Source organism: Cynocephalus volans, chromosome 1, assembly GCF_027409185.1.
Source record: "Cynocephalus volans isolate mCynVol1 chromosome 1, mCynVol1.pri, whole genome shotgun sequence".
Classification (NCBI taxonomy): domain Eukaryota; kingdom Metazoa; phylum Chordata; class Mammalia; order Dermoptera; family Cynocephalidae; genus Cynocephalus; species Cynocephalus volans.
In genome coordinates this window covers 256,168,461-256,183,932 of record NC_084460.1, presented here as the reverse complement: position 1 = coordinate 256,183,932, position 15,472 = coordinate 256,168,461, and the positions used below count along the sequence as shown (strand labels likewise).

The 15,472-nt window shown below is 40.3% G+C and overlaps 1 protein-coding gene across 7 annotated transcripts in view; it reads right to left on the bottom strand.

Moving 5' to 3' along the window:
• The window catches only part of PMS1 (PMS1 homolog 1, mismatch repair system component), a 108,372-nt gene that overhangs the window by 27,770 nt on the left and 65,130 nt on the right, over positions 1 to 15,472 (bottom strand). For all 7 annotated transcript variants that reach the window (XM_063094612.1, XM_063094631.1, XM_063094633.1 and 4 more), the window contains one exon: positions 400 to 522. In XM_063094612.1, the coding sequence (XP_062950682.1) occupies positions 400 to 522 (123 nt within the window). The remainder of the gene's footprint in view (positions 1 to 399; positions 523 to 15,472) is intronic.

The window sequence follows — 15,472 nt, the reverse complement described above, 5'->3', positions numbered from 1 at the left end:
TTAGAGGACGTTGTTGAAAACACCAAGGTCAAGGGATCCACACACCAGCAAGCCACCGGAAAAAAAACAAAAAACAAAAAACCTGCTACTTCCTGGCTATATGGTCTAAGAAAGTTATTTAACTTTGTTTCCTCACTATAAATGGGAATAATAATGCATCACAGGGTTGTTATGAAGAATAAATGAGACATCGTATGTAACGTACCCAGCATAACGCATAATAAATTATATCTCTTTTTCTCCTTTTCCTTATTTTATAGCAAATTCTTGGAAGTATTCCTTGTAACGATTGACAAATGACAGAGCTAGTCTTTTTCTTTCTTCTTCAGCTCCATACATGCAGCCAGAACTAGTTTTTCATTTCTGAACCCAATAAAACATTTCTGTAAAAGAAATTACCTTTAATATGTCTTTCTGATGTATTGGTCGACTGTTTATAAAGATGAAACTCCTTTCTGGGGTTGAAAGACTTGTGAAAGAGTGGTCTGCATTGTGTTTTGGAAGAAATCCACTTAGATAAATCTATAATTATAGTAAATAGTTTCAGAATACGCAATGTCAACAATGTTGTTCTATAGGTGTAGCTATATACTATACATTAAAAGGTATGAAAATATATCTTCAGGGTTGGCTGGTTAGCTCAATTGGTTAGAGAATGATGTTGATAACACCAAAGTCAAAGGTTTGGATTCCCTTACCCTCCAGGCACCACCAAAGAAAAAGAAAAAGAAAAAAAGATTTTCATCTTAAGGTCTAAGGAGTCATATACCTCCTGGTAACCATGTCTCAAACGTTAGCCTTAAATAAAATATCGAAGCACGCTAACCTGGTGTTCTCTGCCTCTAACTCTCTTTTGCAACTCAAACGAACAGTCACAGAGTAGTCCCCCCCATTCAAGGTTTCACTTTCTGTGGTTTCAGTTACCTGCAGTCAACCGCGGTCTGAAAATATTAAATGAAAAATTCCAGAATAAGCAATACATAAGTTTTAAACTATGTTAGACTATGTGCCATTCTGAATAGCATGATGAAATATTGAGCTGTCCTGCTTTGTCTCACCCAGAACATTAATCATTCCTTTTTCCAACCTATACACACTGCATATGCTACCCATCCGTTTGTCACATAGTAGCCACCTTGGTATCAGATTGACTGCTGTGGTCTCTACTGCTGTGCTTGTTTGCAAGTAACCCTTATTTTACTTAATAATGGCCCCAAAGTGCAAGAGTAATGATGCTGATAATTTGAATATGCTGAAGAGAAGCTGTTAAGTGCTTTCTTTAAGTGAAAAGGTAAAAGTTCCGGACTTAAGAAAGAAAGGAAAAAAAACAACATATGCTGAGGCTGCTAAGATCTACATAAGACGGAATCTTCTATCCATGAATTTGTGAATAGAATATTGTTACAACTGTTCTATGTTATTATTAGTTATTTTGTTAATCTCTTACTGTACCTAATTTATAAATTAAACTTTATCATAGGTATGTATTGGAACAAACACAATGTATGTAGGGTTTGGCAGTATCTGCAATTTCAGCCATCCACTGGAGGTCTTGGGATGTATTCTCCGCAGATATGTGATGACTACTATAATTTCAAATATTTAACTATCATTCCCAAAGAGACTTGTCACTGGTGTCTGCAGAGAGTCAAATAAGAGAAGGACCGAGTAGTGTCCACTGAAGATGACATTGAAGTAGAAGCATTCACACTCTACTCAACCATATCTTCTTTCTGTCTTTTGAAAATTTCTTTCCATACACTGTAGCTTTTCTCCAGCTGTTTGTCCTTTTCTCTTTAATCATCTTTTCCTACAAAAAAGTGGCTGTTTCTATCTTTATTCCAACTATGTTATAAAGCTAATCTGACTGGGTTTTCATTTCTAAGTTAAAAAAAAAATCTCATTTAATCTTTCAATTAACTTCCTCAGGGTTATATACTGATTGCACTGATGTAATTTATCTTCATTTTTGTTTAGAGAACTTTTCCACTTAAATTTTACTAATTATTTATATGTTATCTTTCTTTATCTTACAAATGTATGAAGAGGGAGAATATAAAGAAGGATACTAGAAAAGAAGATCAGAGAGAAGAGAGAAATATTAAAGGAACAGAAGACAGAGAAGCATGCTCCTACTGTTACCGTTAGCTAAATTAATTAACACAGCTAAAGACAATATACAGAAATGTTAAGAATACAGATAGAGCCAGATTGACAAGGTTTCAATCCTAGCTCGACTACTAGCTATGTGATTTTGCTCAAGTTATTTAAAATATAGGCCTACATAATCTTTTATCTGAAACAAACGGAACTAGATGATGTGTTATTCATCTGTTAAGAAACACTAATAGCAAAATTTTAGCTTAAGAAAAGCAAGCAACTCAGTGGGGGTGCTATTTTTAGTTAAACAGAAACCATGAGGCTCCTCTTACCAACATAGCCTGTAGGCTGCCACCTATGTCTATGGCTATCCCTGACCTTGGAATAAGTGTTTAAAGAGATGCATTACCAATTTTAGAACACTAAGTGCATTATTGTCACAGTGCCAAATTGTGCCAATTTGAAAAAATAAACTAATAACTCTGGATAATCTATTACAATATGATACTACTTAATTAACAGTAAAACTTCACAGCATTTATAAATGGTTGTATAATTTTACCAGGTAACATGAGACCCTTCTTAAAGCATCTGCTGGGCATCAAGGAAAGCCTGGTTAGCCTCTCTCTGAAAGACTTATTGGGTTTGTGAATAAAAAAAAAAAAGTCTGCCCTGAACAGGATAATAATGAAGAATAAAGTGCAGAAAAATACATAGTAATTGCTAATGATTTTCTTTCACGCCATCTTGTTGCTCACTGAATAATTACTATTACTTCCAGAAAATGAGCTTTAAAAATGGTTTAGGATAATCCTAAGGATCAAAAAATTATACGGAAAAGTAAAATGAAACAGCAAAGTCTTACAAAATGCTTATAGCCTTATTTTTTAAAAGTGAAAATCAGGCTAGTTCATGGAGAAAGAACATAAGAGAACAAATCAGTGCAACAAAACAAAAAATTAGACCTTACAAGATTCTGTATCCAAGTATCCCTCAAAGAAAAACAAAAATCAAAGGCAAAATACAAACAAATACCTCTCCCCTGATTGCTTCTCAACTATGGGCCTCTCTCTTTTTTCTTCCCTTCATCTCCAGTCACCTAATATGTGGCATCTACTTCAGTGACCAACTCCAATGGACACTACTCAGTCCTTCTCTTCTTTGACTCTCTGCAGCCCTGACACTGATGACAACTCTCTCCTCTGGGAAGCCTTCCACTGTGTGACTCTGTCTCAAGCTTCCTGTCTGGTCTTTCTGCTTCCTCTCTGACACTTCCTCTCCAGTCTGGTTTGCTGTTTCTCCCCTTTACCTTACCCCTATAAATGATGATGATGGCTCCGAGTTCCATCACAATGATCGTTTTTCTTGCTCTCTAGTTACTCCTCTTGAATAATTTCACTCAAATCTAGTTTCCTCAACTACCAGTGATGCTGAGGTGCAGACCGGTAGCCTCAATTTTTTTCATCCTCAAATGCTTCCTGCTTCAACTGGCTATCACAAAAATCTTCTCATTTTCAACACATTCAAAACTTGATATAATATTTCATCTCACTTCTACCCTGCTGTCCAACTGGCTCCTCCTGTATTCCTCTATCATAATAGCCCTGCCACCTACCCAGTCTGTCAAATCCATCTCCTCTTCTCTACCCTGAATTCTACTGCTATAACCCTGACTTGTCTCCTAACACTAATCTTTCTCCTCTTTCAGTAAACCTCTGTAACACCACGGAGTTACATTTCTAAAGTAATGATTTAAGTACTTCTGGTTAAAATATTTACGTAGAAATTCCCTTCTCCTCCACCCCAACTGCAAATACACAGCAATGATAGAAAAAAATCAATTTTTAAAAAAATTTCCAAAGACCTAACCACGTAAAAATAAGATAAACTTAAAGAGGTTATGAATGCAAAACATGTAAGAGGGAGTGATGGCTGAAGTCAAAAGCCCTCTGTGCTCTAGGATCAGAAACAGTGTCAGGTGGAAATTAAATTCTCATATGGAAATAAGGACAGAAAACACCCCACACAAGGAAGGGGACTGAAATCAGTCTGTCCATTTGAAATGGGGGGCTCATATAGCACCCACCCTCCAAAAAAAAAGATGGTTAAAAATACTGTGACCACTGCCTGGAACTGCTTGCCAGTGTCACAAGAAAGAACAGAGACAACTACAAACCCAAGAATAAGACTAAGCCAAGCTGGCTAGGAAAAAGGGTGAAATCTTGGCAGGATGAGAAGCATGAACTATTAACATAATACCTGGTTTTAAGCTGAGGCAGGGGAAGGAAGTATCAGTCAAACTGTTGGGAGGTAAGGGTAGGTGTGGAGAAGAAAAACCAAACAAAAACAATAAACATGCATCCAAAGTAATTTTGCAAATTAAAATTTCAAAGCATATAAAACAGCAGAGAATGAGATAATTTTCTCTCAGAAAAATGGAAATGACAGAGTAATATAAAAAGAACTTTGAAATTAGTATATGTAACATGCTTCTTAAAAAGTAAAGAAAGAGGCTGAATGGTTGGCTCTGTTGGTTACAGCACAATGTTATATAACACCAAGGTCAAGGGTTTGGATCCTGGTACTCCCTCCCACCCCCACCCCACAAAATAAGGACAGAGAAAAAGTAAAGAAAAATAACATCCTTTAAAAAAACAGCAGGTAAAGAAATCAAAAATCAAACTCATAAGCTATAAATCAAGCTTAGAAGAATATGAAAATGAATAAATTCTGAATCCTGGAAACAAAATATATAGTTTTGAGAATCAAAATCAGGCAGTACTGAGGAATTCACCCAGAACTTCGCATGGAGTAATGCAGAGATAAAATTATCAAAGAGAAGATAGATGCTGTGGGAGCACATAGGCTTGACAAAGAACAGAGAGTGTATAAAGGGCAAAAGGCCTAAGTGCACTTATGCAGAACCTAAGTGCTGAAAACAGCACAGTGCTGAAAACTGCAAATAGTTTCTGCTAGATTAGATAAGAACATTAAGGTCATTTCTTATCCAACTTTACTCTCTTTTCTTTGTTTCTCAAGATGTGTTCCAGAGATTGCCCCGTAGTCAATTTCTTTTCATTCCTTTGATAAATAAATGATTAAGTTGTTTTTTCTCTTGTATTTCCTTCTTTGCAATAAATGCTGAAGCAAATACCAACTTGGAGCTGTACCTTGTTTCTCCCTTCTTGAGGGAGTTTTCTCAGTGCAGTCCCTTTGGGCTTCTCATTGCTTAGTATTTGGGCTCTGAGTAATCTTTGCATCTCCATCACACAGTAAGAAGTGACAAGATGTCAAGAAGGACTACTTGAGGAGCTCCATCAAGCCAACAAAGCCACACTGGGAAAGGGCTAACAAAAGCCACCTTAGAATGAGTAGAAGAGTGGTTACCAGGGACTTGGAGGGGCAGAGGAGGGGGTAGATAAAACAAGGAGAGGTTGGCCAACAGATACAAAATTCAGCTAGATAGGAATAAATTCCTTTTTTTATTTTTTGGTGGCTGGCCAGTGTATGGATCTGAACGCATAACCTTGATGTTACCAGCACCACGCTCTCCTCCCAAGAGAGCTAAACAGCCAGTTATCAAAACTATTAAACGATTCTTTAGGGAATTCTGAAAAATAGGACCCAAGTCAGATCATAGCCATGCTCCAAGCACTGTAGCTGGCCACTGAGGGGGACCTGAACTATTCCTCAGGCAGATAGACTCTAAGCACTAAATACAAGCTCCCATCCAAGACTCTAATAAAATGATAATTGATAATTAAGAACGCAACAGTGCAAAAAGAATGGGAGGGGAATCAGTAACAGAAGAGATTTCAACAAATTATGGAAAAAGGAAAGAGTGAAATACAGAAGCCAATTGCCCAGCAGAACTGTAGAGAGCCTTCAGGCTTAAAGTCAGCAAACAAACAACAACAAACAAAAGGACTTTTCTATAAAGAAACTGAATAAGGATAACCTGTCATAAAACAATTATAAATAATCTTATTTTGTGCTAGATGAAAAAAAAAAGGCAGAAAAAGAGGAAGAAAGGGAATGGAGGAGAAGGAGAAAGATGAAATGAATTTCCTCAGAAGAACCTGGGCAGCAAGTAAGGGTACAGTGTGCAGAGTAAGCCCTACCCCATTATGGTGCTTGTTATTCTCCCAGACTCTGGGAACAGGACCAGGATTTTCATTACTGAATGCTCAAGTGGAGACTAATAGTCAGTAAGCCCAGCCACAAACACAGTGTTCTCAATTAAACTTCCTATTCATGGGGAAAGACAAGAAGAGAATTAGAGGTTTGCAGGAAAAAGACCTGATAAGCAAAACAAAACTGACCTCCTGAGAAACAAAAATTATTTAAGAAGCAAATAATTTAAAAACAAAAATTTATTATCTTTAGAGAGGAAGCAGGGCAACATGGCAGACTAGAGGTGCACAGGGCACATTCCACCCACAGAAAATGACCAGAACAACTAACAGACAGTTAAATATTGACAGGAACATCTGTGGGAGACTGTAGGAGTGCAGCAGGAGAGTGGTGAGATCCCTGTGGAGCATGAAAGCCCAGGATGGTGGCAGGGAGAGGAGAGAGAGGCACATGGCCTCGGCCACCTTGTCTCCAACACTGGGATTGGCTGAGGAGGAATTTTCCCTTGTGGCAAACAGGCAGGCAGAGGACCCACATCAACCTCCACCCTCCTCACCACAGAGGCTGGCAGAACTTTTGGCAGGATAAGCCTGGAACCAAGTGTGGGGAGTGGCCTAGAATACACACATTGCATTGCTTTAGAATGGTAGCACAAACTGTGCACTCCCCATTTCCCACCGTTGTTTGTGACCCAAGTCTTGTGCCACCTTTAAACCAGAGTGGTTGCTAGGAACATGCCTTAAGCTAGGACAAATATCCAGGGGAGCTTCTCCAACCTTAAGGCTTTGGCCTCCTCCCAGCACACCTGCAGGAAACGCTACAACACCCCGATCCTGGTGGCTTAAAGCCTGGGCTCACAGCAGCTATGACTCTAGTTTTGTAGTCTGGGAAGCCAACCCTAGTCCTGCTGAACTGATGAACCCCCACATCCCTGTCCAGAGATCAGACAGGCAGAACCTCCTCAGGCACATCACCCCCCATTCTGCTCCCTAACTCCCAGCCCTGACAGCTGACTCTGTGTGCCTAAGCTGTCAACCCAGAAAAAAAGTTCACAGGTCTCTACCTTAATGAATAGGCCCTCGGACTGGTGGAAATAAAGTACATCACTCCAGAAAAGTGGCCAGGTGGTTCTGTCCTAACAGTCCCGCCTAGAAGCCTTGCCAACACTTCCACAAGCAGCTGGATGGGCCCTCTGACTTCAGGCCTGCCTAGTGGCCCCGTCCACCACCCAGAAGTACCTGCGTGGGACCCCTCACTGCAGGCTTGCCTAGAAGCCCAACCACCAATTAGGAAGCAGCTGGTCAGGCCTCCTCACTACAGCCCCACCTAGTGGCCTCGCCAACTTCCAGACAAGTGGTTTAGCAGCTCCACCCTTGGCATACCAGCTCCTGAACCACAGAGAGAAGCACGACCTTGCATCAGGCTCCAAGAAGGGGAACAGCAGAAGGGCCACTGGCAGCTAGCTGAGACAAAGCATATCCATGCCCACTTATAGAAACAGCTCAGCTGTCATGCCCCTGGAAGATCCATCCCCAAGTCTTTGTGCCATTGCATTCACTCGTATCTGAGTGAGAAATAACTTGGTTGTTGTGCCCCTTGGAAGGCCCACTCCTGGTCAGAGAAGCAGCATGGTGACCCTGCCACTGACAAACCAGCCCCAGAGATCCTGACATACCATTTGCCCACATCCCCAGCCTGAGAATCAATCCAGCAACCACATCCGCAGTCAGCCAGCTCCCAAGACAACTAACTCACAGATTGCAAGTGCACACCCCCAGGCTGTGAACCAACCCAGTGATCCCTCCTCCAGCAAAGTGGCACCACTGCTGCCACAAAACTCCAAAGCACTGAATCACTCACAGGCATGGCAAAAGTGGATTACAGAAGAAGAAACTACATGGAACCTACAATACCACACCCATCCTGAACAAAGCCATTGCACTCTACTCTAGCAACACCCTAGCATGCATTTGCAGGTGAAAGTCTTTCCCCATGCAAGCTGCTCCACAAAACTCAAAGAGGTGACTGTTCTACCAGATACACAGATATCAATGCAGGGAAACAAGAAACATGGGGGGAAAAAAGGTAACTTGACACCACCAAAAAACTAAAATGATGCTGCAGTAACCAATCCAAAAGAATCAGAAATTGCTGACTTGCTAGAAAAGGAATTCAAACTATTGACCCTAGGGAAACTCACTGAGATGCAAGAGAATACAGAGTTCAACAAGATCAGAAAAACAATTCATGACATGAATGAGAAATTCAACAGAGATAGATATCACTTAGAAAATATCAAGCAGAAATCTTAGAATTAAGGAAATCACTGAATGAAATAAAAAATACATCTGAGAGTCTCAACAACAGACTAGATCAAGCAGAAGAAAGAATTTCTGATATTGAAGAATGATGGCAGTTTTGAAATAAAACAGGAATAGGAAAAAGGATAAAAAAGAATGAACAAAGCTTACAAGATGTATGGGATACTATTAAGCAAACAAATATTTGAATTATGGGCATTCCACAAGGAGAAGAAAACAAAGATACTGAAAACATATTTAATGAAATAATAGCTGAAAAATTCCCTAGTCTTAGGAAAAATCCAAATCTAGAAAGCTCAAAATTCCCCAAATAGACTCAACTCAAATAGGTCATCTCCAAGACACACTGTAGTCAAACTGTCCAAAGTTAAAGACAAAGAGAGAATTCTAAAATCAACAATAGAATAATGTCAAGTCACTTATAAGTGAATCCACATTAGAATAACAGCAGACTTCTCAGCAGAAACCCTACAGGCCAGGAGAGAATGGGATGATATATCCAAAACACTGAAAGAAAAAAACTATGAGCCAAGAATACTATACCTAGCAAAGCTATCCTTCAGAAATGAAGGAGAAATAAATTATATATTAGACAAGCAAAAATAATGTGAATTCATCACCACCAGACTGGTCTTACAAGAAATGCTTAGAGGAGTCTTACATTTAGAAGAGAAAGAATAACAACTATCATGAAAACACGTGAAAATATAAAACTTACTGGTAGAGTAGATACACAAATTAGAAAGAGAAAGAGCCAAACCTTATCAACACAGAAAATCATCAAACAGCAAGGATAAACAATAAGAAAGGAAGAAAGGAACAAAAAATACAATACACAAAACAATCAGAAAACAACCAACAAATGGCAGGAGTAAGACTTCACATATCAATAACAACTTTGAATATGAACAAATTAAATACCCCAGTTAAAAGACAGAGATTGGCTGAATGGATTAAAAAAACACAACCCATCTATATGCTGCATACAAGAAACACACCTTACCTACAAAGACACACACAGACTGAAAACGAAGAGATGGAAAAAGACAACCATGCAAATGGAAAACAAAAGCAAGCAGGAGTAGCTATACTCATATCAGATAAAACAGACTTTAAATCAAAATCTGTACTAAGAGACAAAGAAGGGAGAGAATATTACCAGATTTAAAGGAAGAAATAGACACCAAAACAATAATACTTGAGGACTTTACACCCCACTCTCAGCACTGTACAGATCACTGAGACAGAAAATGAGTAAGGAAATATCAGATTTAACTGGCACTATAGACCAGTGGATCTAACAGACATACAGAGCATTTCATCGAACAGCTGCAGAATATACATTGTTTTCATCAGCACATGGAACATTTTCCAGGATTAACCATATGTTTGGCCACAAAATAAGTCTCAGCAAGTTCAAAAAAATCAAAATCATATTAAGCATTTTTTCTGACCACAACAGAATAAAACTAGAAAACAATAACAAGAACTTGAGAAACTACACAAATACACGGAAATTAAATAGCATGCTCTTGAATGACCAATAGGTCAAAGATGAGATTAAGAAAATAAAAAAATTTCTTGAAACTAATGAAAACAGAAATACAACATATCAGAACCTTTGTGATACAGCCAAGGCAGTGTTAAGAGGAAAGTTTATAGCAATAAATGCCTACATCAAAAAAATAGAAAGATTTCAAATAAGCAGCCTAACAAGGCACCTCAAGGAACTAGAAAATCAGAAACAAACTGAACCTAAAATAAGTAGAAGAAAAAAAAAAAAGCAGAAATTAATGGAATTGAGACTAAAAATACAATGCAAAGATTAATCAAATGAAAAATTGGTTCTTTGGAGGAGTTTCAAGATGGCGGCGGCTGCGGCGGCTGGCGCGGAGTAGCTGAGGTGGAAAAGGTGGCCACTGGGCCTCAGGCAGCCGGGAAACTTGTGGACCTTCCTCTGGCCATCTCTTAAGGGAGGACTGCTGCTGCTGGCCGGTCGTGGGGGCTCAACGCCACTTTGCCCCCGGCAGGAGAGGCTGCCTCATCTACAGGCAACAGCTTTGAAGTGTGGAGCAGGAAAAGAACTGATTCTTAGCTGCAAAAGCGAGTCTTGAAACAGGGAACACGGCGCCAGGGCTGCTGTGGATGCAGCCAGGATCCCGGAGGCTGGGGCCGCACTGAAGGCGGCCAGCTGCCCTATTCAGGATTCGAGGTTTCAGGCCGGCATTAAAGAAGATTCCTGGGAGTGCCCGAGCGGCGCCGCGACTGAACAGCCCGAGGCGGCAGCGCCGAGAACACGGAAGGCAACAAACCAGAGACAGAGCGAGCGCCCGACCTGGCACAGCACTGTGAGTGATCCCTGGCACAGCTCTGTTCGGGGGGTGGATGCCCACGCGGCTCCCGCCTGCACCACCAGGCCACTCACTGCCCCAGTGCTGCCTCCATTTTCCCAGGTGCGGGCAGCTCCGCCCTGCTCGGCCATCACTGAGCCCATTTGCTTGGCCTAGCGCGGGGCTTTCCGGACCCTGCGGGCCGGCCTCCTCTCCCACTCCCTCCGCGGTTCTCTGGCGGGGCTGGGGGTGTGGGGCGTCCCGACCAGTGTTGGGAGGGCTAGGAAGTACGGGCGGGCCGACTGTCACTCCACCACACCCTGGACTCCGGCCCCGGTAAACTTCCTGTTACTGGGAGGCAGATACCATCTCTGCGACCACCAGTTTGGAAAAAAGCCTAACGAATTTCTGGTTGGGAATAGTGTGGTAGGAGAGTTCCCAGGTCCGCTTGAACCTGCCGGAGAGCAGGCTGCAGGCGGGCACTAGACTCGGTTTATACCGGGGGGATACAAAGGTGAACAAGACCCGAGAAAGATCTACACAGTGCTACAAAGGCACCCAGAGAGACCGGTCGCCTGTGCCTAGCAGAAACCTGGTAGACTTCCTGGGTGAGGCGGTGCTGAGCAGGGTCTTGAAGGCCCAGCTGATAGACGAGGGGTGCAGAAGACACACCCCAGCCCAGCACAGTGTGCACAGAGGGGGGAGACGTGCGGCCAGGGAGGCGGAGACTCGACAGAAACCACACACCCGGTGGGGTCGCCACTGCACGATCTAACAGCCTGGGCCACAGCACACGGAACGGGGAGAAGTCCTGTACAGAAAGTGAAAGCTCAACAGAGATCACACACCCTGTGGTACGTGATCCACCAGCCCAGCAGAGTACAAGCTGACCAGAAAGGTGGATCCCCGGAGAAGCCCAAGACCCGAGGCAACAACACACACAAGACACTAGAGGCCAACTGAGCAGTCACGGAGGGAGCCATACCAAATTGGCAACCACAGCAACATCCTAGTTAGTCATTAGTCTCAAACCGGTGGACTGTGAAACCCCCTGCCACAATGAATAAACACCAAAAAAAAGACACCAGAAATACAAAAAATCAAGAAAGTACACCACCAAAAGTTAATAAATCTCATACTCTAGATCCTATAGAACAAGAAGCCCTTGAAATAACTGACAAGGAATTTCGAGTGATAATTCTAAGGAAACTGAATGAGATACAAGAAAACTCAGCTAGACATCATGATGAAATGAGGAAAAGTATACAGGATCTGAAAGAGGAAATATACAAGGAAATCAATGTCCTGAAAAAAAATGTAGCAGAACTTGCTGAACTGAAGAAGTTATTCAGCGAAATAAAAAACACAACGGAGAGTTTAACCAGCAGGCTTGTCGAAGTTGAAGAGAGAACCTCTGAACTTGAAGATGGGCTGTTTGAAATAACACAAGCAGACAAAAAGAAAGAAAAAAGAATCAAGGACATGGAAGAAAATCTGAGACGGATATCACACAACCTCAAGCGCTCAAATATCCGAGTCATGGGTATTCCAGAAGGGGAGGAAAATGGAGATTCCATTGAAAACATATTCAAAAAAATAGTGGCAGAAAACTTCCCAGGTATAGGAAAAATCACAGATCTTCAGATCCAGGAAGCTCAACGATCTCCAAACGTATTCAACCCAAAAAGGACTTCTCCAAGACATGTCATAGTCAAATTGGCAAAACTCAGAGACAAAGAGAGAATCTTAAAAGCTGCAAGAGAGAAGCGTCAAATCACCTATAAGGGAGCCCCAATCAGGTTAACATCAGACTTTTCATCACAAACCCTAAAAGCTAGAAAGGAATGGGATGATATTTTCAAAATACTAAAAGACAAAGATTGCCAGCCAAGAATACTCTACCCTGCAAGGCTATCCTTCCGAAATGAGGGGCAAATAGTATATTTCTCAGACAAACAAAAACTGCGGGAGTTCACTACCACATGACCATCCTTACAAGAAATCCTCAAGGGAGTACTGGGTTTGGTTCCTGAAAAATAACTACCACTGCCATAAAAACCTAAGAAAAATCTAAACCCGCTAGTACAATAAAAATGGCATTCATGAAGAGAAAACAAGCTAACAAAAACACTATCTACAACCTAAGGAACCAACAAACAAAGAAACCAAACAGTAAATCAGAAAGCAAGGAACAAAAGACACCTAAGATAACCAAACAACCAATAAAATGCTAGGAATAAATCAACACCTTTCAATAACAACTCTTAATGTTAAAGGCTTAAATTCCCCAACTAAAAGACACAGACTGGCTGACTGGATCAAAAAGCAGGACCCAACTATATGCTGCCTACAAGAGACCCACCTCACCCATAAAGATTCACACAGACTAAGAGTGAAAGGATGGAAAAAGATTTACCATGCAAACAGAAAAGAAAAACAAGCTGGAGTGGCTATTCTTATATCTGACAAAATAGACTTCAAACTAAAAACCATAAAAAGAGACAATGAGGGACACTACTTAATGATAAAAGGACTGATCCATCAAGAAGACATAACAATCATAAATATGTACGCACCCAATGTTGGAGCAGCCAGATTTATAAAACAAACTCTATTAGACCTAAAGAAGGAAATAGACACTAATACCATAATAGCAGGGGACCTGAACACTCCACTGTCAATATTAGACAGATCATCTAGGCAAAGAATCAGTAGAGAAACACAAGATCTAAACAAGACTTTAGACCAATTGGAATTGGCAGATATCTACAGAACATTCCACCCAACAGCCTCAGAATATTCATTCTTCTCATCAGCACATGGATCATTCTCCAGGATAGATCACATATTAGGTCACAAATCAAGTCTCAATAAATTCAAAAAAATTGGAATTATCCCATGTATCTTCTCAGACCACAATGGATTAAAACTAGAAATTAATAACAAACAAAACTCTGGAAACTATACAAACACATGGAAATTAAACAGCATTCTACTTAATGACATATGGGTCCAAGAAGAAATCAAGCAGGAAATCAAAAAGTTTATTGAAACTAATGAAAACAATGATACATCATACCAAAACCTGTGGGATACTGCAAAAGCAGTATTGAGGGGAAAATTTATTGCATTAAATGCTCACTTCAGAAGAATAGAAAGATGGCAAGTGAACAAACTAACACTTCACCTTAAAGAACTACAAAAACAAGAACAATCCAAACCTAAAGTTAGCAGACGGAAAGAAATCATTAAGATCAGAGCAGAACTGAATGAAATTGAAAACCAAAAAACAATTCAAAAGATCAACGAATCAAAAAGTTGGTTTTTTGAAAAGATAAATAAAATTGACAAACCATTAGCATGGCTAACAAAAAAAAGAAGAGAGAAGACTCAAATAACAAAAATTAGAAATGAAAAAGGCGATATTACAACTGATTCATCTGAAATACAAGGAATCATTCGAGACTACTATAAACAACTATATGCCAACAAATTTGAAAATCTGGAGGAAATGGATAAATTTCTGGACACACACAAGCTCCCAAAACTGAACCGTGAAGACGTAGAAAATTTGAACAGACCAATAACAATAAAGGAGATTGAAGCTGTTATCAGAAGGCTCCCAACAAAGAAAAGCCCAGGACCAGATGGATTCACAGCAGAATTTTACCAAACATTCAAAGAGGAATTGACACCCATTCTTTACAAACTATTCCAAAAGATTGAAACGGACGCAAATCTCCCAAACTCATTCTATGAAGCAAACATCATCCTGATACCAAAACCAGGTAAAGATATAACCAAAAAAGAAAACTACAGGCCGATATCCTTGATGAATATAGATGCAAAAATCCTCACTAAAATACTAGCAAACAGAATACAGCAACACATACGAAAAATTATTCATCACGATCAAGTGGGATTCATCCCAGGGATGCAAGGTTGGTTCAACATACGCAAATCAATAAATGTGATACACCATATTAATAAACTCAAACACAAGGAGCATATGATCATCTCTATAGATGCTGAAAAAGCATTTGATAAAGTTCAGCACTCATTCATGACAAAGACCCTCTATAAGTTAGGTATAGAGGGAAAGTATCTCAACATAATTAAAGCCATATATGACAAACCCACTGCCAATATCATCCTGAATGGGGAAAAGCTGAAAGCTTTTCCTTTAAGAACAGGCACTAGACAAGGATGCCCACTCTCACCACTCCTATTCAACATAGTGTTGGAAGTACTAGCCAGAGCAATCAGAGAAGAGAAGGAAATAAAGGGCATCCAGATTGGAAAAGATGAAGTCAAACTGTCCCTGTTTGCAGATGACATGATCCTATATATCGAACAGCCTAAAACCTCTACAAAAAAACTGTTGGAATTGATAAATGATTTCAGCACAGTAGCAGGATACAAAATCAACACACAAAAATCAGTAGCATTTCTTTTCTCCAATAGTGAACATGCAGAAGGAGAAATCAAGAAAGCCTGCCCATTTACAATAGCCACCAAAAAAATAAAATACTTAGGAATTGAGTTAACCAAGGAGGTGAAAAATCTCTATAATGAGAACTACAAACC